At 36.7% G+C, this 24,013-nt stretch overlaps 2 protein-coding genes across 3 annotated transcripts in view; both read left to right on the top strand.

Annotated features, from left to right (window-relative positions):
• LOC311291784 (uncharacterized protein) overlaps positions 1 to 5,951 on the top strand; it is a 44,721-nt gene extending 38,770 nt beyond the window's left edge. The window contains exon 7 of the mRNA XM_084411036.1: positions 2,251 to 5,951. Coding sequence (XP_084267162.1) covers positions 2,251 to 4,196 — 1,946 coding nt within the window. The 3' untranslated portion in view covers positions 4,197 to 5,951. The remainder of the gene's footprint in view (positions 1 to 2,250) is intronic.
• Positions 5,952 to 20,590: 14,639 nt separating this feature from the next.
• LOC311292649 (GTPase IMAP family member 4-like) lies at positions 20,591 to 23,649 on the top strand. 2 transcript variants are annotated; one of them, XM_084412400.1, is made up of 4 exons: positions 20,591 to 20,679; positions 21,467 to 21,502; positions 21,618 to 21,651; positions 21,819 to 23,649. In XM_084412400.1, exons 1-4 carry the CDS (start codon positions 20,620 to 20,622, stop codon positions 22,571 to 22,573), a joined length of 885 nt encoding a protein of 294 aa, XP_084268526.1. In that variant the 5' UTR covers positions 20,591 to 20,619; the 3' UTR covers positions 22,574 to 23,649. The 2 variants fall into 2 exon arrangements, with proteins under 2 accessions (XP_084268526.1, XP_084268527.1); XM_084412401.1 differs by having other exon boundaries at positions 21,822 to 23,643.
• Positions 23,650 to 24,013: the final 364 nt, after the last annotated feature.

Below are 24,013 nucleotides of genomic sequence, written 5' to 3'. Positions count from 1 at the left end.
CAAGGTACATATATGTCCCCAAGCATTAAAAGGTACAAATATATACCGTTTCTTTTAAAGGTTACGGTACAATATCAAAAGACAGCCTCTGCTAAGTATTTTTTTTTTTTTTTTTTTTAAGGTTTTAATGATACCTTAATCATTTAAGGTATATTTTAACTTATCACACTATATGTGAGTAGCCTTGAAATAAAGGAAATACAAATTTTGTAAGTCAATTTACTGATATTAAATACTGATAAATATTAAACACAGCAAAAACTCCAGTGTTAAATGAACTCTCCTGGGAGTTTATTTGGCTCCAGACTCAAGAGTGTTAAAGTGTTAAAATATGAATGTTAAATTAACAATCAAGATTGTTAAAGTTAATGATCTAATTAAGTGATTAATTGAGTGATGATTGACCATTATTGAAGACACCTGATGTTAACAAGCAGAATCACTGAAGGAGAAAATATAATTTTTTAAGACAACGTTATGGTGATCAGTGTTTGCTTTAGTTGGGCTCTTGACCCTTAAACTGTTAACATTAGATTTTGCTTGGTTGTTCTATCTGAGTTATAACTCTCAGATGAACAAAGAGAAAAGTTGATCAGGTGGTGTTGGTTATGTTTTGACATAATCATAAATTGTCTGAATCACTGAACTCATTTAAAGTCTAATCTCTGACTTAAATGTTTATTGTTGATCACAGCATCACTGTGATACTATAGCATAAGATCCAGAAGTTTTGAAATAATCTAAAGGATTTCTTAAAAGTTGTTCTGATAAAACAAATTTTTCTTTTAGGCACACACAGACATCAAGATTCAGTCTATGAATCTCAACAATGGTGACAAAAAGAATATTCAATTAGGGAAAGGAAATAACATAGACAATTTAGATCATAATTTATTCATACCGCAATGCATGATGGGAGCCATGAATGAGTTTTGATTGGTGGCAGCCACTGCAACATGCTTTATTATTGTCACCATTGTTGAGATTCACAGGCTGATTATTGATGTCAGTGTGTCTACATAAAGGACTTTTCAAAGTCTTTTGATCAGATCAACTTTTACAAATATTTAGATTATATTGAAAATGATGAAAATCTTTTGCTGTAGAATCACAGTGATGCCGTAATCAACAATAAACATTTAAGTCAGAGATTAGCCTTTAAATGAGTTCAGTAATTCAGGTCAAATTATGATGATGTCAAAACATAACCAGCACCACCTGATCAACTTTTCTCTTTGTTCATCTAGCCGTTATAACTCAGATACAACAGCCAAACAAAATCTAAAGTTAATGATTTAAGGGTCAAGAGCCCAACTAAAGCAAACAATGATCACCATAACGGTGTCTTAAAAATATATATTTTCTCCTTCAGTGATTCTGCTTGTTAACATCAGGTGTCTTCAATAATGCTCAATCATCACTCAATTAATCACTTAATTATATCATTAACTTTAACACTCTTGAGTCTGGAGTCATATAAACTCCCAGGAGAGTTCAATTAACACTGGAGTGTTTGCTGTTGGACCTCAAGGTATGTATCTCCTTGATCATATGTAACTTTTTGAGGATCAAAAAGCATTAAAAGTTACATATATGTACCGTTTCCTTTAAAGGTTAAGGTACAATATTGTACCCTTGAGGGTACAGCCCCAGTGACAAGCCATTGTACCCCTAAAGGTACAATTAATAATAATAATAATTATAGATAATAATTTATATGTCACAGCTAGACATTAAGTTTAAAATGAAATGTTGGAAAATGTGAAAATGAAAAGTATTTAATACATTTTTATTTTATTTCTGCGTGTGTGTAATATATATCTCATTATAGTCAACGATTGTACCCTGTCAAAGCCAATTTTGTACCATTTTTGTACTGTTAAATAAAGGTACGCTATTGTCACCACAGGTACAATTCTGGTCTCTTAAGGTACAAATCACAAGGGTACAAATATGTACCCTATGCCAAGGGTACAATATTGTACCCTTGAGGGTACAGCCCCAGTGACAAGCCATTGTACCCCTAAAGGTACAATTATGTACTTTATTTTCTGAGAGTGTAACAAAAGTCTGTTAGCTGGGGAGATCTCAAATATTCTCCCAGGAGAGTTAATTTAACACTGGAGTTTTTGCTGTAAAGTTTCTAAACTTTAAAATGACACATATTTTGTGTTGGTTAAACAAGAATGAATGTGTGAATTAATGATAACTTTTAATGATATTAATACATACATACATACATTATTTCAGGTGCTGAATGTTTGGATTATCTGAAGTTTTTGAGGATTGTGCTGATCGGGAGGACAGGAAATGGAAAGAGTGCAACTGGAAACACTATTCTGAGAAGAAATGAGTTTGTAAGTCAACCAAGCATGGATTCAGTGACGACCGTTTGTACGAAGGGAGTTGGTGAAGTTGATGGTCGATCAGTAGCTGTTGTTGATACTCCAGGACTCTTTGACACTGAACTTTCAAATGATCAAGCGGTGGAAGAAATAATGAAATGTGTTTCACTGTCGTCACCTGGACCTCATGTGTTTGTCATTGTGTTGAGTTTGGGGAGATTCACCAAGGAGGAAAATGATACTATGCAACTGATTAAGAATATCTTTGGTTCAAAAGCTGCTCAGTTCAGCATCGTTCTGTTCACTAGAGGAGACGAACTTGAGAATGTGTCCATAGAAGATTATGTGGAAAGAGGAAACAATACAGAACTGAAGAAACTGATCAGAGATTGTGGAAACAGATTCCTGGTTTTCAATAACAGAGAAAAACGAGACAAAACTCAAGTGATTAAACTGTTAAACATGATAGAAGAAGTGAAAAATAGTAATCAGGGACGATACTTCACTAACAGCATGTTTGAGGAGGCAGAGATGTCCATTAAAAAGAAAATGGAGGAAATACTGAAAGAAAGAGAAAGAGAAATTCAGAGTCAACATGAGACATTAAAAGCCAAATATGAGATGGAAATGGAAAATATGATAAAGAGACTTGAGGAAGAAAAAAAAAGAGCAGATGAGGAGAGAATGAAAATGCAGAATCAGCTGAGAGAAAAAGAGGAAAATCTCAGAAAAGAGTTTGAGAAAGAAAAAGAAGAACAGGAGAAACGAGAGACTGAAAACCAGAAACGATTAGAAGATGAAGTACAACTAAGAGCTGAATATCATCAAAAAATAGAAGAAATGAAAAAAGAGACTGAACATCAGAGATTACAGTATGAAAAACAGCAAAAGGACAGAGAAGAAGAAGATAGAAAGAGAGAAGAGAAATACAGACAAGATCAAGAAAAGATGAAAAATAAACAAGAACGTATTATAGAAGAATTACGAATAAAACAGGAAAAAGAAATAAAAAAGAAAGATTTGGAGGAAGGAAAGAGGATCAAACAAGAAGAAAAAGAAAGACAAAAATGGGAAAAACAAATAAAGGCAGCTGAAAATGACAGAAAAGAGATTCAAGAGGAAATTAAACAACAACAGAAAGAATGGGAGAATGAAAAGAAACAACAGATGAGAGAACGAAAGGAAGAAGAAAGAAAGAGAAAAGAGAAACACAAGGATCAACTGAGAGAAAAACAAGAAGAACTGGAGAAAATGGAAAAGAGATTTGAAAAAGAGAGAGAAGAAAAAAGACAGAAGATAGAGGAGGAGAGAGAGAAACAGAGAAGAGAAAGAGAAGAAAATGAGAGAGAATATGAAGAAAAGAAAACTGAAATGGGAAGATATTATGAAAGACTGGAGCGAGAGAGAAAAGAGGAGTGGGAGAGAAGAAAACAAGCAGATGATGAGAGACGAGAAGCAGAGAAAAAGAAATGGAAGAAAATAACAGAAGATCTGAAACGAGAGCGAGAAAAGGAGATCAAGAGAAGAGAAACAGAAGAGATGAAGAGAAAAGAAAGAGAAGAGAAAGAGAGAAATGAAATGAAAAAGGAATATGAAGAGAAAATAAAAGTCATAAAGAAGAAACATGAAGATGAAGCCAGAAAAAAAGCAGAAGAACTGAATGATTTCAGAGAGAGAAATGAGCAGCACGTTCAGGAGCTCAAACTGATGCTGGAAGAACGTCAGAAACAACATGAACTACTGGAAAAACTCTATCAACATCTGCAGGTCCAGAAAGGAGAAGAGATAAAAGAACTACTACAAGAAGTTGAAAAACTGAAAAACAAACCAGACAGATGTGTCATGATGTAATAATTCTGAGAGAAAAAAACAAAAACAAAAAACATTAATGCTTCTTTTTATTGTTATAGTTACTTATGGAAGAAAAATAATGGCAAATGTCTTTAAAAAAAAAAAAAAAAAAAAAAAAAAAACGCATTCATTGCATTTTAATGAATTGTATTTTTACGGTTTGCATTTTTATGGGCTGAAATTCAACATGGTTGTATATTTATGAATATTTGGTAATGCTGTAGATTACAGCCCGCAATACTGCGTAATTAAAAGGAATTTACAGCAAACTTTTGGTAATTATAGTGTACCTATAAAGTACTTATGTGTAAGTATAAGGGAACCATATGTAAAGTTTGCGAGAACATACTGTGCACTGTTAACCCTTGCTGTAAAAAAAGGCCAAATTCTGACAGTATCATACCATTTTCATTAAAACAGTAATATACCGTAGAAAACAATGCATTCTGGGTTATATTTGTTGTTTTCGAGAAAATCGCCTACAGGAATATACTGTATTGTGAATTATCAGCGCTCAAAATCGACACTCAGAGGCTGTGTTCAAAATCACACCCTATACCCTCATTCACTGTTTAGTTTACATTAGAACATTAGTTCACTAATATAGTCGACTCGAATGAAAAGAAGTGAGTGAATTGAGAAACTGATGAACACCTGATAAGCAGAATCACTGAAGGACAGAGAAACAAGTGCAAAGGGGCATAATATGTCACCTTTAGGATACATTTCGAGGATGTGTTTTTTAATCTTGCAGAAGATTCTTTTTAATTTCTTGTGTTTCTCTTTTTTGTGTTCTTTTTGTTTCTCTTTCCTTCAATTATTCTGCTTATTAACATTAGGTGTCACCACTAATCATCACTTAATTAATCAATTATCTCATTATCTTCAACACTGCTTCAGTGTTAATTTTAACACCCTGTAGTTGGGCCTATATGTACACAGAGGAGTGTTAATTTAAGACTGGGGACAAAATATTGTATATAAATAACTTTTTGTTAAAATAGTCCACGTGACTAAAGTGGTTCAACTTTATTGCTATGATGCGACGAGAATACTTTTTGTGCGATTTTTTTATTTTGTTTTTGCATCGCTTCATAACATTAGGTTGAACCACTGTAGTCACATGGACTATTTTAACAATCTTTACTACCTTTCCGGGCCTTGAAAGTGGTAATAAAATTGCTGTCCATGGAGGAGTCAGAAAATATCTTAATTTGTGTTCCAAAGATGAACGAAAGGCAGACGTGTTTGGAATAAGGGTGGGGTTTTGGGTAAACTATCCCTTTAATCTCTTCTACGAGTTTATACAGACTGCAAAATGTGTCAAATTCATTGTTCTTATGTTTATTTGAATTAAACATGCCTTTTTAATGTTATAGGTTATTGATGGGTTAGAATAAAAACGTCAAGTTTACAGTACTTTACAATAGTTTTAAGTGTAAATTTACATCACAAATTTACTGGCTAGTGGCTACTGAATTGCATTACTATGTAATTTTTGCTTAACCTCAAACATGTTACTTTCAGTCCTGTTACTCATGGACAGCAGAAGTGTGTTGAAAACGTTTACACACTAATGTGTTATAGTTACACAACTTGTGTCAGATATGTGTCACATGTGTGTGACTGTAGTCGGTGTGTATTTGCCAGAGTTACTTCCTGTGTTTTTACAACTGAGTGTTTGGACGAAAACTGAAACGTGTTGTTTACTTGTTTTATGTAGTCCAGTGACGTTTAATAAAGAGTTTGTTTGAACATTTTATTACCTGGATGTTTTAGACATCATGAATCTACATAGACGAGCTCTTATTGAGAATTAACTGAGGTTTGATGTTTCATTGAATGTTTTATTTGAAGTCACCAGAATCGTGATTAATGGCTCCTTTATTACAATACAAAACCAGTGCAAACACCTCAAAGGAAGAGTACAGAAATAATTATATAATTATGAGTGAATATCTAACTGTTTATTAAAACACATAAATGTGTTAGTTCACTCAGATACACATTTGGAAACACTCATTATGTTTTGATAATAAAATAGAATAATAGAAAAAAGACATCCAAACTATAAAAACAATATGAACAATGGGAATTGTGTGTTACATAAAGAATGTCAAATAAATCAGTTTTTATAAGTGAGGTTTATTTTAGCTTCTTCAAAGAAACCCCCTTAATTTGCAGAACTGCACATTTCACAGTATTTAGTTTTGTAAATAAATAAATAAAGCATAATCATATGTTTGTCTACAATAAAAATAATAATTCAAGCCATTAAGCTCAATCTCTCAGATCAAAAGGTGCACTGTAAACAATTGGCAGAAATGTACATGTTTAAAGAGTATTATTTTACAATAACACTGCTGAGAATCGACTTTGAAAGATGTGACATCATCAAGAAACTCTACAGCATAATCTATTCATGCCGCACTGCATGCTGGGTAATACAAATGCACTGTAGAAACACAGTATGATATTCTAAGCATGCAGTTAGATACAAGAGCAGTCCTACTGTGGAATTACTGAGAAAGTCATGCAATTTGTTAACCTGGAATATATACTGTAATTTCACACAAAAAAATTATACCAGTGTGTTTAAGATCATGAGAAACGTTTTTGAATGGTGTGCATCTATATACAGTATAGGATTATTACCTCGTAAAAATTACCTAGAAAAACTGCTAAACTTTCCTTCAGGTGGTCAGTTCATCCAAACACACTAATGAGGGAATTTACTAATTTACTGCACACGTCACTTATAAGCGGATTTCCCAATTCAGAGGCTGCATCCTTCCAAGTCCACAAAGTTTGAATCGAGCGTTGTTGAATGGGGCAGTCTGGCTTACGGAGGAAAGCTGTTGTCGCCTAGCAACTGTGACAAGCTGCCGTTGATGAGCGGCAGTAACGTTTGTACTGGACTTTATTGAAAGTTATACTCAACTGAAAACAAAACCGGTTTCACAAACTAAATATGTTCTAAACATGTTCACTGGTCCATTTATGTACAAAATAAATAAAAATGTATAAGATCGCTTCTTGATAAGAAGTGGCATTTAAACAGCTTAAAATTGTTTTTTAAACATTTGCATTGTTAAATATTTGAGTAAGTTGAAACCCAATAGTTACATTTAAAATAATAATTCAGCATTTACTCTTAAGTCTGGTTGCATTCTGGGATCCTCGCTCCTGTGACACAATCACGCCTGAAACAGGCAATTGACATCTATTGTAGCACTGCACAACTCTCCATTTTTGTGTTCTCCTGTCAATTTAATTGTATGTAATTGTATAGACTCCACCATATCCACATTGGGACAGCGTTTTTTGAATTTCAGCCCAGACTGATCCTCAATAACGTCAATGTGCTTCCAATAGTATGATATGTTACATACAGCCTACCGGGCTATGCAACAGAGAGGGGAGACCACGCGGATTATTTGATTTCAAAAATATATTTATTAAAGATAAAGAATGAGCAACGTAAAATAAATAAAGTCAGTGTAATTGTTAAACTTAAGAAATGAAAACGTATGCCATCAGGGTATGTGAAGTGTCATGCAAAAGGAAACAAAATCAGCAAAACGGTGCAGGAGAGAAGGAGAAGCGGCGGCCTCTTTCAACCCGGTCTGGAGAGCTTTTAACACCCAGGATACTGGAAACAAGCACACGCGGTCCTGGAGCAATCACCCGCAACACGCCACACCTGTGCTCTGCTCACCTATTAGGGAAGACATAACGAACAGGCAAACCGCAGAGGAGGAGGAGCTAACAGGTCCAAGACCGTAACACCCCCTCCCTTAAGACAGAGGCCCCTAAAAAGGCCTCTGCAAAAACCCCCACACAGCAAAATAAACAATTTTTAATTTTAAAAATCATTTCTATATCTAAAAGTGAGCACTTAACTTTGATTCCGAGATGTAGATAAACTGCATACATGGACTGGACAGAAAAACTCTTTGGTCCACAGGCCCCCCCCCAACCCCTCCACCAGCTCCAATCGCCCCTCCCCATTACCAGAACTCCAGCAAATCCCGGTACCTGGAAAGCTACATTTAAGGAGACTAGGCAAAAGAAGAGAGTGCAGAAACAGGAAGAGAGAGAAAGATGGGACAAGACAAAACATTCACTCCAGCCCACCCGGAGCACGGGACAAAGCGTCAGCCATAACATTGTCCACGCCCCGAATGTGCCGTATCTCTAAATTGTATGGCTGTAAAAATAAAGCCCAGCGCATAAGGCGCTGACTAGGACTCTTTAAAGAGTGGAGAAATGTCAATGGATTATGATCTGAGTAAACAGTGATAGGAACAGCACCCCCAGCTAAATATACATCAAACTGCTGTAGACCCCAAACTAACGCCAATGTTTCCTTCTCAATAGTTGAATAATTCAACTGATGACAATTAAACTTTCTTGAGAAGTAACATGTTGGCCTGTCCACCCCCTGCTCATCACTCTGCAGGAGCACCGCACCAGCCCCCACATGGCTTGCATCAACCTGCATCTGGAAAGGCTGATCTAAACAGGGTGCCATCAAAACTGGAGCCGAAGTCAACAACAACTTGACATTATCAAAAGCAGTCTGAGAGGTCACCGTCCATTCGAATTTCACTTTAGCTTTTAACAGGTTAGTCAAAGGGGCTACCACCGTAGAAAAGTTGGAACAAAAACTACGGTAATACCCTACCATCCCCAAAAAGCGCCGCAACTCGGTTTTGGTGGTAGGAACAGGAAACTTATCAATAGCCACCACTTTAGCATGGACCGGCTTCACTTGCCCCTGCCCTACGATCTTCCCCAAATATGCAACTGTAACCTGTTTTTCAGAATTCTTCAGACGAGGTTTCAACACACCATCATCAGGACCTACCATATCCTCACCACTACGTGCTGCCACCATGTAGGGAGTCTCAAAGGTCCTATTAGCCTCAACCGCTGCGGCTAAAGAAACGGGCATAACCAGGTCACTAGACTCTGCTGTCCCAGAGACCGAAGACCTGCTATAATAGGACTTCAACAGATTTATGTGACAGAGCTGAGTGGAACGCCTACGATTTGGTGTGGAGAGTAAATAATTCAAGTCTGACACCTGTCGAACAACCCTATAAGGACCTGTATATTTTGCAAGGAAAGGAGAGTTTGCTATTGGCAACAAGGCCAAAACCTGATCACCAGGACTGAAGACCCTTGGCTCAGCTCGACGGTCATACCAACTCTTCATTCTCTGTTGGGCTTTAGTCAGGTTGTCCGTCGCCATCTCACAGGCTAAAAGCAGCCTACGCCGAAAACCATTTACGTAGTCCAACAAATTTACAGGAGACTCAAGACTCTTCAGCTCCCCCTGTAAGACTGCTAAAGGCCCACGAACTCTATGGCCAAATACCAAATCATTAGGCGAGAAACCCGTACTCTCCTGGGTAACCTCTCGTGCTGCCAACATTAACCATGGGAGCCCTTCTTCCCAGTCTCTGTTAAGCTCAACACAATAACCTCTGAGAAGTGATTTCAGTGTCTGATGAAAACGCTCCAGAACCCCTTGGCTCTGGGCGTGATAAGCACTACTACGTTGATGTTTCACCCGCAACTGCTCGAGCACTTCTCTGAACATGCGTGACGTAAAGTTAGAGCCTCTGTCACTCTGTATAATATGAGGGATACCGAAAATAGAGATAAACTGTGAAAGGGCTTTCACCACAGATCTAGTTGTTATTGTACGCAAAGCATAGGCAGCAGGATATCGGGTAGACTGACACATCACCGTCAGCAGGTAAACACACCCTGACTTAGATGGAGGCAATGGTCCCACACAATCAATTAACAGATGTTCAAATGGTTTTCCTACAGCTGGAATAGGGTAGAGTGGAGCTGGCTTTAACACCTGATTAGGCTTCCCTGTTAACTGGCATACATGACACGTCTTAATGAAGGATGCCACATCCTTCTTTAGGCGAGGCCAATAGAAGTACTGCATAAGACGGTCATAGGTTTTTCTTACCCCCAAGTGCCCAGCTACCTCCCCATGAGCTGTCTGTAGGACCAAATCTCTAAACTTAACTGGTACTATCACCTGAAACACTGGATCCTCAACCCCTTCGTCAGTGTGAGAAGACCACTTCCGAATCAACAACCCGTCCTGAACAAAATATCCCCTCACTGCATTGCGCAACTCCTCAGGTGGTAACACCCCAACGAACAGATCTTTTAATGTCACATCCTCTTTTTGAGCTGCAACAAAATCACTAGGAGAGAGAGAAGGTAAATTAGGCACAATAACAGACTTAAACTCTCTAGTCTGAGAAACATCTTCATTAGAGGCACGGCTCATAGCCCGTGTCACAGCACAAGCTGTAAAGACAGACAAATTCTGACCACGAACGTCACTGTCATCTGCAATAGAGGGAACATTCTTAACAATTACAGGGGGCGGTATATCACGCCAGACACGCTCTCCAGCCAGATTGTTACCCAAAAGAAGATGGACGCCCTCTATTGGTAAGGAAGGGCGGACTGCTATCTTTACTTCCCCCTGTACTAAATCAGACCGCAGATTAACTCTGTGCAAAGGAACAGAAACAACCTGCAACCCAATCCCCCGGACTAAAACATTGTTCCCAGTACTTGAGTCAGCAGAAAAAGGCAAAACAGACTCCAGGATAAAAGACTCCGATGCCCCTGTATCCCTAAGTATTTTAACTGGCACCTGGATGGAACTACCCACCAGTGAAACAAGACCATCAGTAACGAAAGGAAAGTAACCACTTCCACCCGCTATAACTGAATCAGCCCTACCATTTCTCTCACTAACTTCCACAGAACTCAGGCCCGATGGCTGAGGTGAAATCACAACGCCTTCAGTTTTAACCTCAGTCTCACCCACCAAAACTTTAGCAGGTATCACTGACTCAGATACAGCAAGTGTGACCCCCCTAACAACCTCAGTACCCCTTCTCTGACTTTTCCCCTTTAAAACAGGACAGTCTTTCTTCCAATGCCCCTTTTCCAAGCAGTATCGACACACATCAGCATCATTCTTAGCCTGACTAGCAGGTGTAAACGCAGAAAACCTAGAATCTCTGCGAAAACTCACAGCACCTCTGTGTGACTGACTAGAGTGTGAATCTATTCTACTCTGAGTAGGTGACTCAAATGAACCCAACGAAGACCCCAAAACTCTATTGAAACGTCCAAAACGTTGTTCCTGATAACCCTTACCTGTATTGTTTTCTTTAAAACTATACTTATGTGTCAAAGCAAAATCATCAGCCATGACTGCGGCTTCTGCGGCGGTTTTCATCTTATGCTCAAATACATAGGTAGCAACACGCTCAGGAAGAATATTTCTGAACTGTTCTAAAACAATCAGATTAGACAAATCTTCAAAAGTAGTGACTCCCACCGCAGAGCACCAACGATTAAAGTGGCTGTACAATTCCCTCGCTACCTCTGTATACGTCTGTTTATCTCCCTTTCTCCAGCTGCGAAACCGCAAACGATAAGCTTCAGGAACTAATTCATAAATTTTAAGCACTGCCTCTTTTACTTTGACATATTTTTTTCTATCTGGCACAGGCAACGCAATAAACGCTTCTTGTGCTCTACCTACAAGAACACTTTGGAGTAACAACGTTCTTTCAGAGTCAGACCAGCCACGGTCATCAGCCACACTCTCAAATAAAGAAAAGAATATATCTGGATCTCTCTCATTGAATTTCGGCAGCAACCTAACCATGTTAGATATATCAGGGGACCGCACAGACCCCCTAGGAAGAGTACCCTCATCCCCATCAACTGGAAGCCTACCTTCAGCGCTCAGTCTCAGCCGTTCTAAAGCCACCTCACGTTCATTTTTTATTCTTTCCATCTCTAATTGACGCTCTGCCTCACGTTGAGCTGCTCTCTCTCGACGTTCTGCCTCTCTCTCTTTCTGCTCTGCCTCACGTTGAGCTTCTCTCTCTCTCTGCTCTGCCTCACGTTGAGCTTCTCTTTCTCTCTGTTGCATTTCTATCAACGCCTTTTGTTGCTCAAACGTAAGTGACATTTTAGAAAACTCTGTCGAAAGAGGTGTCGACGTTGCTTCTCCGAACTCTAACTCCTCCATAATTAGAGATGCAGGTGACGAAAGAATATTCCTAACGACCAATTCCGCCTGAACTGACACTCTGATCTGAGTTAATTTCGCTGTTCTGGGTAAACCCAGGTCAAAGTTATAATGTTCACAAACTTGACGCAACTGATCCTTTGTCAAATTATTCAGAACCTCCACAGATGGAGCTAAAAAAAAATCCTCCAAACTAGCCAAAAAATTAACTAATCCTACAGCATACAATTCTTACAGATTCTAAAGAAAAACAAGCTCACCTTTTCAAATGTAAGCGTGGCCACAACACTGCGCATCAAGACGAGACAAAACGGAGCTGCCCTATAAAAAGGAAGAAAGGAAAAAAAAACAGCGATCCTCTTCATGCATCTCCCAAGGACAGAGATCTTTAATACACAATATCAGCGGTGCCTTAACTCCCCCGACAAAATGTCGTTAAAGCAGGCATCCACGACGGTGCCCTCTGCCCAGGATAGCACAAAAATAACAAACTAAAATAACAAACAAAAATAAAAAAAACTTGACGGGCACTCGCAACACTCCGATAATTTTATCGAATACTTTATCAATAGACTCAATATTGAACGCGCAGTGCAGACCCACACTTACCAAACAATAGCTCACCGCAAATTCTTCAACCTGGCTTACGCCACTTTGAAACAGCTCAGGCACAAATTTAACAAAATATTCTCCTCCTCTCCGCACCAATAACGAAAAATAATTAAATAACTTAATACGCAATTAATTTTCAAACTAATCCACATGCGTCTTCCCAATGATTCAAAACAAAAACGTTCAACTCAATGAACTAACAAAAAGCGCTTTCCAAATCAAACGAATGAAAACGGTCCTAAAATATATTAAACCTCTAACGACTAGGCTATTCAAAACCTAGTTATAAGCATCAACAAATATATATTTACCGATGTTATTCCAAATCCTTATTTTGACGAACCCCCTCAGTCTGTTTATCGTTTCAGATCCCGAACGTTCAAATCCCTTGACGAGCCACCAATCTGTTACATACAGCCTACCGGGCTATGCAACAGAGAGGGGAGACCACGCGGATTATTTGATTTCAAAAATATATTTATTAAAGATAAAGAATGAGCAACGTAAAATAAATAAAGTCAGTGTAATTGTTAAACTTAAGAAATGAAAACGTATGCCATCAGGGTATGTGAAGTGTCATGCAAAAGGAAACAAAATCAGCAAAACGGTGCAGGAGAGAAGGAGAAGCGGCGGCCTCTTTCAACCCGGTCTGGAGAGCTTTTAACACCCAGGATACTGGAAACAAGCACACGCGGTCCTGGAGCAATCACCCGCAACACGCCACACCTGTGCTCTGCTCACCTATTAGGGAAGACATAACGAACAGGCAAACCGCAGAGGAGGAGGAGCTAACAGGTCCAAGACCGTAACAGATAGTAAATCAATTTTTTTATTTTTGTTGTCTTTTATGTCTGCCATGTCGATTTTATACATTTTTAAGGTTGTCTCATGTTCTGTATTCTTATTGGGCATCCGATAGCAATCTGGCTCTTTTAGTGTCCCATCCTCGTTTTCAACAATTACCACCTTAAAGAAGTGAGTTGGCTTTACTTTTCCTCCCAAACGCTCCATTTCACTTGGGTCAGACAGATATAAATTCTCAGACTCAGACTCAGTATCAGTTCCTTCTGTTTGCTCACTCAGGTAAAGTGGTCCAGTGTACACATGCACATTACGGACATTGTCTTTCATAACTATGTCTCGACAATGATTCTCAAGTTTTGTCCAGACGCTGCTGTTTAAGTCCCTAAGCTGTGGTGCCATGTTGCTCATCAAGTAAGTGTCATGATAGGCTTCCATACACCACGTGTGATTGGCAGCCGCAGCAAGATGACCTTGATGATAGTGTTCGTCATTAAATGTGTTCGTTCCAAAGCTCATTTGCTTCGGACACTTTGGATCCCTTTCAGCTATCATATTTTCAGGTAAAGTACTCTTGTTCAGTATCTCATACACCCATTCAGCATTCTTGGTTCTATTGTCGAATGACATGACATAAGATTTTCTTATCCTTATGTCAGTGTCTGAAGGAACTCCGTCAATTAATTTATAGGTTCTGCTGCCATTTTGGTTTTCTTCACTAGATGTACATTTATCAATGATTTGTTCATTATTAAGCATGCCTGAGAATGGGATCCGTATGAAGAAAATCTCTGAAGCCTGATTTGAATGTTTGGATTCCGATTGATCTTTTGCTGAACATCTGCGTTTAGAACCTCCGTACTGAAAAAAAAAAAAAAATGCGTGTTGGATTTACATGATTTGATCATGTCCATCGGTTCCACATGAATCAATTAAGTTAATGTTCATATAATTTCAACATATTATAAAGTCTTTTTGTAAACAACCCAATTAAGTTAATTGAATCGAATTTCTTTTATTTTTGTCACGTCTAAATAATAAGATTGCATTAGCTAGCTATCAAACTATTAGTTCTAATTAGTATTGTCGAGTTCACACACGTGATAGGTATAACTAACTGTGTGAACTCAACAATCGATAACAATCATTTAATATCTAACGTTACAGATACACGTGGACACAAAAGTATGTTCAGACCACTTCACAGAAGAGTCTGAAGTGTATTTACATCCTGTTTTCGGTCTAAGTCCACAGTAGTCGATTGTCGAGTTCACGCGCGTGATCATAGGTAACTAAGCAACAGTGGAGAACTCGACAATCGACTACTGTGGACTTCGACCGAAAACAGGATGTAAATACAGGTATTTGCGCTGGCTGAAATAACATCATTTTTATTCATATCTTGCACATCTACTGCAGTCAGATTCACTCGTGTTCACTCTGAAGGAATCACTCACATTGGCTGTGCACTTGTAATGACACATCAAGGATGTTAAGAGGCTAAAAGCAGGTTTAAAACTTGCCCCATTGAAGTCAACAGGGTGCAAATTTTAAAAATAGGATAACACGGTGTAGGCAACACCGATTTTTGTCGTTGTTCTCTGTACTGACAGCACTCCAAATTTACAAAAAAAAAATGAGCTCAATGTTAAAATTGACCGGAGTTCTCCTTTAAGTGATTAATTGAGTGATGATTGTTTGATTATTGAAAACACCTGATGATAACAAGCAGAATCACTGAAGAAAAGAGAAACACAAGAACTACATCTGACTTCCAGACACAGCCTTACTGCCGTTTCACACCACAAGATTCATCGGCGCGTATTTTTTTTCCGGCGTGCATGTTAATCAATGAGTGCATTCACACCGGGAGCAGGAGCAGCGGGTGAGCAGCAGTGAAGCGGGGGTTTCGGAGCTGAGTCTATTTTTTGCTGCTCATAGTGATGTAGGAGACCGGTCTCGAGACCGATTTCTGCTTTCTCTGACTCATCTCGGACTTGTTCCTTCAAAGACTCGGTCTTGACTCGGACTTGGCATAGGCGGTCTCGTCCCCATCACTAGAATACATACCACTAGAAAACTTTAATTTGCTCTGCATGTCCTAACTACACTGTTAAAAATGTTCGTAATTTTAACAGTAAAAAACTGTAAAAAAGCAACGGAAAAAAAATGTTAATTCCTTAACGGCATGTACCCTTACTATATACAGTGAAAACTGTAATAGCTCTCACAGGACATTTCATGTAATTTTACATTAATATACTGTTAAATGTACGGATTTTGGAAGTACACTGTAAAAAAAAAACTTACCGTTGCATTTACCGTACCTTACCGTAAAAAATACGGTAGCAAATGTTTACTAATTTTACAAAGTTTTACATCATTGAACTAAAAATTACGGTGAAAAACTGCCAGCTGGTTGCCAGTACTTTACCGTAAAAAATACGGTATAAATATTTATGTTTTACGGCATTGAACTAAAGTTTACGGTAAAAAACTGGCAGCTGGTTGAAAGCGATTTACCGTAAAAAATACGGTAGTAATATTTTAGGTTTTACGGCAGTGATCTAAATATTACGGAAAAAAACTGGCAGCTGTGGTTGCCAGTACTTTACCGTAAAAAATACGGTAGAATTGTTTTTGCTTTTACGGCACTGAACTAAAGTTTATACGGTAAAATACGGTAGTAATATTTTAGGTTTTATGGCATTGAACATTGAACTGAACTTTTATATAAAAAAAAATATATAAAAACCTGCCAGCTGTGGTTTCCTGTAATCTAATTATTTAGAATTACCAGAGGTTTAGACGTTGATGTTTTATTGAAAATGATAAAGTTTGAAGTTACCATTATGGAGATGAGTGTTTGCTTTAGTTGGGCTCTCTGACTTTTTAACTTTAGATTTACTCTGACTGCCTTAACTGTGTGGTTATATAACACAAATGTTATGGCATGAAAATCAGAGAAAAAATGTGACCAGGTGATGATGGCAGGTTAATGGTGAGAAAATCGTCATATTGTGGCCTGATTCACTGACCTCATAAAGAGTCTTATCTCTCACTTTGAGCGAAGTGATAATATTGATTATAATATTACAAATAAATATTTCATATTATTGAGTATAATATTTCTGTAAATGAGCAACAGATAATCTGAAGAACTTTAAAAATACATGGTGTAGAAAAAAGGATTTAAACTACTGCTTGATTTAAACCAACACAGACATCAAGATTCAGCATATGAATCTCAACAACGGTGACAATCAACACAATAATCAGATAAAACTCTGAACATCACAAAACAAGCTACTAAAAAGCTGCAACAAAAACAACATCAAAAATAAAAGCAGATATAATAATAAAAGAAAATACTAAGGCAATTCAGCATAATGTATTCCTGCTGCAATGCATGCTGGGAGATACTGATGAGTTTTGATTGGAGGCTCAATTAGGGCTGGGCGATTTAAATCGCGATATGGTTATGCGCATCTCGTCAGTAAAGCCGGTTCCTTGATTAGTAGTAAATCACCATCACCTGCTTTCAGATGGAGCGGCATTTAGGGCTGAGGAGATAATTAAGTGATTAATTTAGTGATGATTGAGCATTATTGAAGACACCTGATGTTAACAAGCAGAATCACTGAAGAAGAAAATCACAAATTGTAAGTTACCATTAAGGTGATGGGTGTTTGCTTTAGTTGGGCTCTAGACCATTATTTGTTTACTTTAATATTTATTGTTGTTTGTCTGCTGTTATTAATTTATAACAGTTAAATGAACAAAGTAAAATGTTATCTTATAGTGGTGGTTATGTTTTGACAATCATGCTGTGATCTGAAAAAGGAAACTTATTGAGATAGTTTGGTTTAACTTGTTAGCAGCAGTTTAGTGATTCTTCAGCCTATAATTATCAGTACTTTACTTACAATTCAAAATATTTAATAAACATTGTTCTGATCAAAAGACTTTCAGATAAATTCATTTAAAACACAGACATCAATAATCAGCCTGTGAATCTCAACAATGGTGACAATAATAAAGCATGTTGCAGTGGCTGCCACCAATCACAACTCATTAATGGCTCCCATCATGCATTGCGGTATGAATAAATTATGATCTGAATTGTCTATGTAATTTACTTTTCCTAATTGAATATTCTGCTCCTCACCATTGTTGAGATGCATTGACTGAATCTTGATGTCTGTGTGTGCCTTAAAAAATGATTTTTTTTTTTTTAAACAACTTTTAAGAAATCCTTTATATTATATCAAAAAGTCTGGGCATTTATGCAGATTCAGTAACCAACAACATAAACCGAAGTCAGAAAGAAGGATTTTAATGAGTTCAGTGACATCTGTGTGTGCCATCATTGATTCACAACTGCCATCACACGATTCATTTTCTCTCTGATTTCCTAGCCATAATCAACATGTCTTATAAACACAGAGATACAGCAGGCAGAGAAAAACTAAAGTTAGAAAGTCAAGGGTCAAAACCCCAACTAAAGCAGTCACTGATCTCCATCATGGTGACTTCAAATGAAACAATAAATCATCAACATCTAAACCTCTGTTAATTCTCAAACAGAACTGTAGGCGTCTGACAGAAATAAAGTCAGTCTGGTTAGTAATAAGTGAAGCTGGTAATGCTGTTTGTGGAGTTGTTTAATCCTCCTCTGCTGAGATCTTCACAGATGTAATGTTTTTTATCTTCAGTTGATTTCATCTGAGGCTGTGGCTGAAGTCAGTTGTAGGTCTTGTGTTTCTGCTCGTCTCTTTTTTCTGTTCCTGTTGTTTCTCTAAATGGACATTCCCAGAATTCCCTGTGTGACACTTCACATTTGATGCTATTTAATTTAAATAATTATGTTTCTTCTTGGTTTTTGTTATCAGTTTATATTATATTTGTTTGGTTTATATTACATCATATATTGTTTAATGAATGTTTATGCCATTATTTGGAGTCACGTGTGTATGTCACCATGATGGTGTTTTGTGTTTGTGTGTATGACACTGTGCACCTTCTCAATATTACCATGTACCTCAGATTGTGAAAAACTAATGGTATACTCAAATCATCGTGTTTTTTTTTTTTTTTTTTTTTTTGCCATTTGTGTTATTATGATGGTTTTCAGTATATTGCAAAGATATAAAGTAAACTTTAATACTTCAGTGAAATTTAATGATAACATTTATCGGTTTATGTAATATAACTGTTGTCCCGTGGAAACTAAAAGGTTCCTACTGTATTTTTTATGGTAAAGTACTGGGAACCACAGCTGATATATTTTTTTTTTACCACACATTTAAATCCTGCTGAAGGTTTTTTTTTTTTTTTTTTTTTAAGTAAGGTTGCTACCATATTTTTTACGGTAAAATACTGGCAACCAAGCTAACGTTTTTTACCGTAAATTTCACAGGGGTTTTTTTACATTATGTTTTTTTGCCCGTAAATTTAAATCCCGTAAAACATAAAAGGTTGCTACCTTATTTTTTACGGTAAAATACTGGCAACCACAGCTGCCGGTTTTTTACCGTAAATTTCACGGGTTTTTTTTAACAGTGTAGCCCCGCGTTAGGTTGTGCCCCGCACTCCCCTTGGCTATATTCTATCTATGTTCCAAATATTGCGTTCTACTAATTCAGCTATAAACAATCAATATTTGACTAAACCTTGTCTATTAATACCTGTTTGCGTGAACTTTAACTTTGAATTTTTTTTAACTGGTGCCCCGCCTCTTACTTCTCAAACCTCTTACTTTATGCCGTTCTATGGTATCGTGCTGGGGAAACAGAAAATAACATTGTGCTTTGCGAATTACCCACCGCTTGTTGGTAAATGGCGTGTGCCACAGTTTGCTTTGCCGATTGCCAGACGTGATTGGCAAACGGTTTGCCAGAATATACCCTGACCAACAGGCGCACGTTCAGCATCAGCTCGTGTTATCGAGTATCCGAGGCGTTAAAAACAAATAGGCTACTGATCAAGTCATGTATACGAGTTATTATGTTTAGGACCCAGAAGAGTCGCCTTACCAGTTGTTTTGTCTCGGTTGTTGGTTGAAATAGGTTAATATCTGCAGATAATCTTGCTTAGGTTTCTGTGATCACATTCAATCACAACACGGAGAGAAATGCTGTAAAATGGTTCACAGACACTGGCTTCATCAAAATGACGGTTCTGTACTTACTATTTTTACTCTCGATTGACCCGCCCACTTCTAAACTCTTCTTCAAGCGAATCTTTTTCTTTCAAGCCTCCGATTTTATGACCAGGGTCTGAGATTCAGAATGTGTTGTTATCTGGAAATAAAGGTCAACAAACGAATTAATGTTAATAATGAAGTAGCCTTTGAAACCAAAACAGTAAAATAAGACGTGATAACACATTCAGTAATGTTGTATCTGCTCACAATCAATGTGTGTTATTTATTCCTAGTATTGAGTATTGATTCAACCAAATACAACATTCAATTTTTGCTATAGTTTACTGTTTAATCAAATCCAACTTTGTGTCCTCATTACTATTTATGATGTTTATTCATGTATCTATTTTAAGTGTATATTATTATGGCATATGTCTTCATAAATCTACATCTACATCAGCCCAGAGTGACTAAATCTTCATCTGCTAATCATTTACAGAAAGTTCAAGGTTTCACATTAGTCACTATGATGGTCTTTGATGTAATTGTGTTATATAAGTGATATTGTGTCCCACACAAATTTATAATTAAATATCATTATAGTTTCAAACAGACTTAGGTAAATATCAAGTCATCATTTATAATCATGTAAAAATGACTGCTCTCTGTTATATGCGGTTTCATCTTAGACTCAGTAAATTTCCATTGAGCTCTCTCTTGTTCATGTGGGTGGAGCCGATCACATCTGGAGAGTTTATAAATCTGTGATGGGTCGAAAACTGAATCTAAACTACACACAGTTCAAGAGTCTGAAGATCAGCATTGAAGTGAGTATTTTCACATCCTTACATTTTAATAGCAGATTTAACATGGATATTTGTCATCATTGTCTTCTTTTAGTCAGTGTGTTATAAAACAGACATAGAAAAGTTTTTCTCTCTGATGCTGGAACAAAAGATGAACCCAGAGAAGAAACTTTTTACTGTATACTTTAAACTATTAACTGGTCCTAAACAGTTTAGTGCTCTAAATCTGTGAACCCAGTGTTTTATTAGGACTTAATTTTCACCAAAGTTATCCATTTTTACCAGCTTCAAGGTTCATATCTGTTGGTATGCAAACATTTCAGTACCTAGATATTTGGCATGTAAAATAATATCCAGATAAAATCACAGATGATAAAATCACACATGATAACATCACACTGTCAGTTTCCAGTCTGGAGAACAAACAGCACAAAAACAGGAAGTCAGAAGCTCTGCAACTGCAACTCACAGATAAAGTCAAGTCAAGTCAAGTTTATTTATATAGCGCTTTTCACAATACAGATTGTATCAAAGCAGCTTCACAGTATTAAATTAAAATAATACAACAAGGTTTGTTTCAAGTGGAATTTATTGATTGATAAAATAAAATTAATTATCCCCAAAATATCCCCAAATAAACAGCACTGATTATTTTTAACATTTATTTTTAACATTAGTTTTTGAATAGAAAGGAATGACATGAAAGAGGAATTTAAGGGGTTTAAAACTGTGTTTTCCATATTTTATATGTTTCTGTTCACTGGATTATTTTGTGCAAAATTATAATGAAGATTTGCTGTTTTTACAGATCTCTCAGTTACGAACAGAACAAAAGCAGACAATGGTATAAAAACATTAATTCAGACATTTTTCACCTAAAATCATAGACACATCAGCTCATTTGATGTTTTTCATGATTATAATACTTTATTATGAATGTGTCTGATAATCTCACACAGGCTGAAAATCTGCGTCACAGGAGGAATAATGCAGGTAAATCTTGTATTGACCACAGACACACACACACACACACACACACACACACACACACACACACACACACACACACACACACACACACACACAACACGACATGATAATGTGTATATATAAATAATATGCAGAATGATGAACATTTTCTGTCTTCCTGGAACATGTAGAAGCGCCACTGCAGAACAATGGCAATATTAATATCGTCCTCCTGGGGAAGACCGGAGTTGGGAAAAGTTCCTCAGGAAACACTATACTGGGAGAGAAAAACAGATTCCCATGTGGAATAAGTCTGTCTGCTGTTACTGATAAATCTAGTGTTGAGAGAGCAGAGATTAATGGCAGATCTGTGTCGGTCATCGACACTCCTGGGTTTTTCTGTACTAAACTTCCAGAAAAGCAGCTCTCCAGGGAGTTTGCGAGGAGTGTGTATCTCTCAGCTTCAGGAGTTCATGCGTTTTTATTTGTTGTGCCGTTCGGTAGATTCACAAAGCAGGAGGAAGAGATCCTGAACCGAGTGCAGAAGGTTTTTGGTAAAGATGTGCTGAAGCATGTTATCATCCTCTTCACATACGGAGATGAATGTATCAGTGTGAATATACAGGAAGAGATTAATGGGAATGCAATTGTCCAAAGAGTCGTAGAGAAATGTCAGGATTATCATGTGTTCAACAACAAAGATCTGACTGACAGACGGCAGGTCAGTGATCTACTGCTGAAGATTGACACAATGATAGAGAGGAATCAAGGATACTACACTAATGAGTTATACGAATTGGCACAGATGACCACATGGGAAAAATTCTGGAAAATTGTTAAGGGTGTTTGTGATGCTATAGTTGCATTTTTCCAGAATCTGCGTAACAGTTTTGATGATTTGTTGATACGAAGTCTGACGCAATATACAAGAGTTTCTGCACAGTAAATTCTCTGGTGTTAAATAAACTCCGCTCTGTGTTTATATGGGAACCAACAGCAGGGTGTTACAGTAACACTGAAGCAGTGTTAGATTTAATTAGATAATTAAGTTATTAATTGAGTGATGATTGTTTGATTATTGAAGACACCTGATGATAACAAGCAGAATCACTGAAGAAAAGAGAAACAAAAGAACTAAAACTGACTTCCAGACACAGCCTTAGATGAAATCAACTGAAAAGACATTAAATATCTCTTATTACAAACCAGTTTGACCTTATTTCTGTCATTTATATCTCCATATAAACACTGAGCTGTGTTAAATTTAACACCATACTGTGTACATAATCAAAATACAAATTAAATATCTGCTTTTGATGTATTGCATAAAACCTGATTAAGCGTAACCTAATTGTGGGTCACAGCCTGCTCTGTTTATGACGAAAAACTATGGATCGGAACCAAATGAAATGTTAATTGAAAATTGACAGTCTCTGTGAGTTGAAAAAATGTATTATTTTTTAGCTACAGCTTCCACACATTTAAGAAGATGACTGTTAAATGTTAAAACAGAGTATATTTGGTTCTGAAACAGTGTGGTCTACAAGATGTTTCATTCATTTAGAAGAGTCTTATGTCAACATATAAAAAATATTGAGTCTAACAAAATACATTTTATGCCTTACTGCATATTCAACAGGCATCTGTTAATATTCACTTTCTGCTCATTATATATCAACTTTATGATTTGCCTATTTGAAATGATAGAATATTGCTTTACTGTTAGAAAACTTTCTGCAATCTGAAATAACTTTGTCAAACGTTTACTGAATATCCTCTGCTCTGTTACTGTGATTTAATGCTGTTGCTTATAGTTTTTTATGCTTGGTGATTTTCAAGTGAAAATTTCCTTATAATCTGACATTTATCGTTATAATGTAATAATCCTTATAATCTTATTTTGAGTGTTATTTTCGTACATGTATTGATATGTTTATGGAATTCATTACACCTGTTCAACCGTTACAGATGCTGACAAATGTACAGTAGGCCTATAACATCTACAAGACAATAAACTCTGACAAGAACTTGTTGTCCTGTAATTTTATTTCAACCTACAATTTTCACTCAGAAATGAGAAGTAAAACACTTTTGAAGTAGAAACAGTCAAACAGTATTTTCTTGTAAAACATGAATATTTATAGCTATTATTTACAACTTTGATTTTTTTTTACAGTATTCAATCACTCTCTAATCACGGACTTATAATAATAATAATAGTAATAATAATTAGCATTTATTTTAATTAACAGTAAAACATTTACAAATTCATTATAATTAATTGTGTACTGTTTGATATTGTTCCTGTTACTTAAATGAAAAGAAATCAAACACTTTTTGACCTGTAATTTGATGTTATTGTGTTTTTGCACCAACATGATCTCAA

Source organism: Rutilus rutilus (genome assembly GCF_951802725.1).
Source record: "Rutilus rutilus genome assembly, chromosome: 1".
NCBI lineage: Eukaryota > Metazoa > Chordata > Actinopteri > Cypriniformes > Leuciscidae > Rutilus > Rutilus rutilus.
The sequence above is the reverse complement of the archived record's forward strand: the minus strand, read 5'-3'. Positions and strand labels throughout refer to the sequence as shown.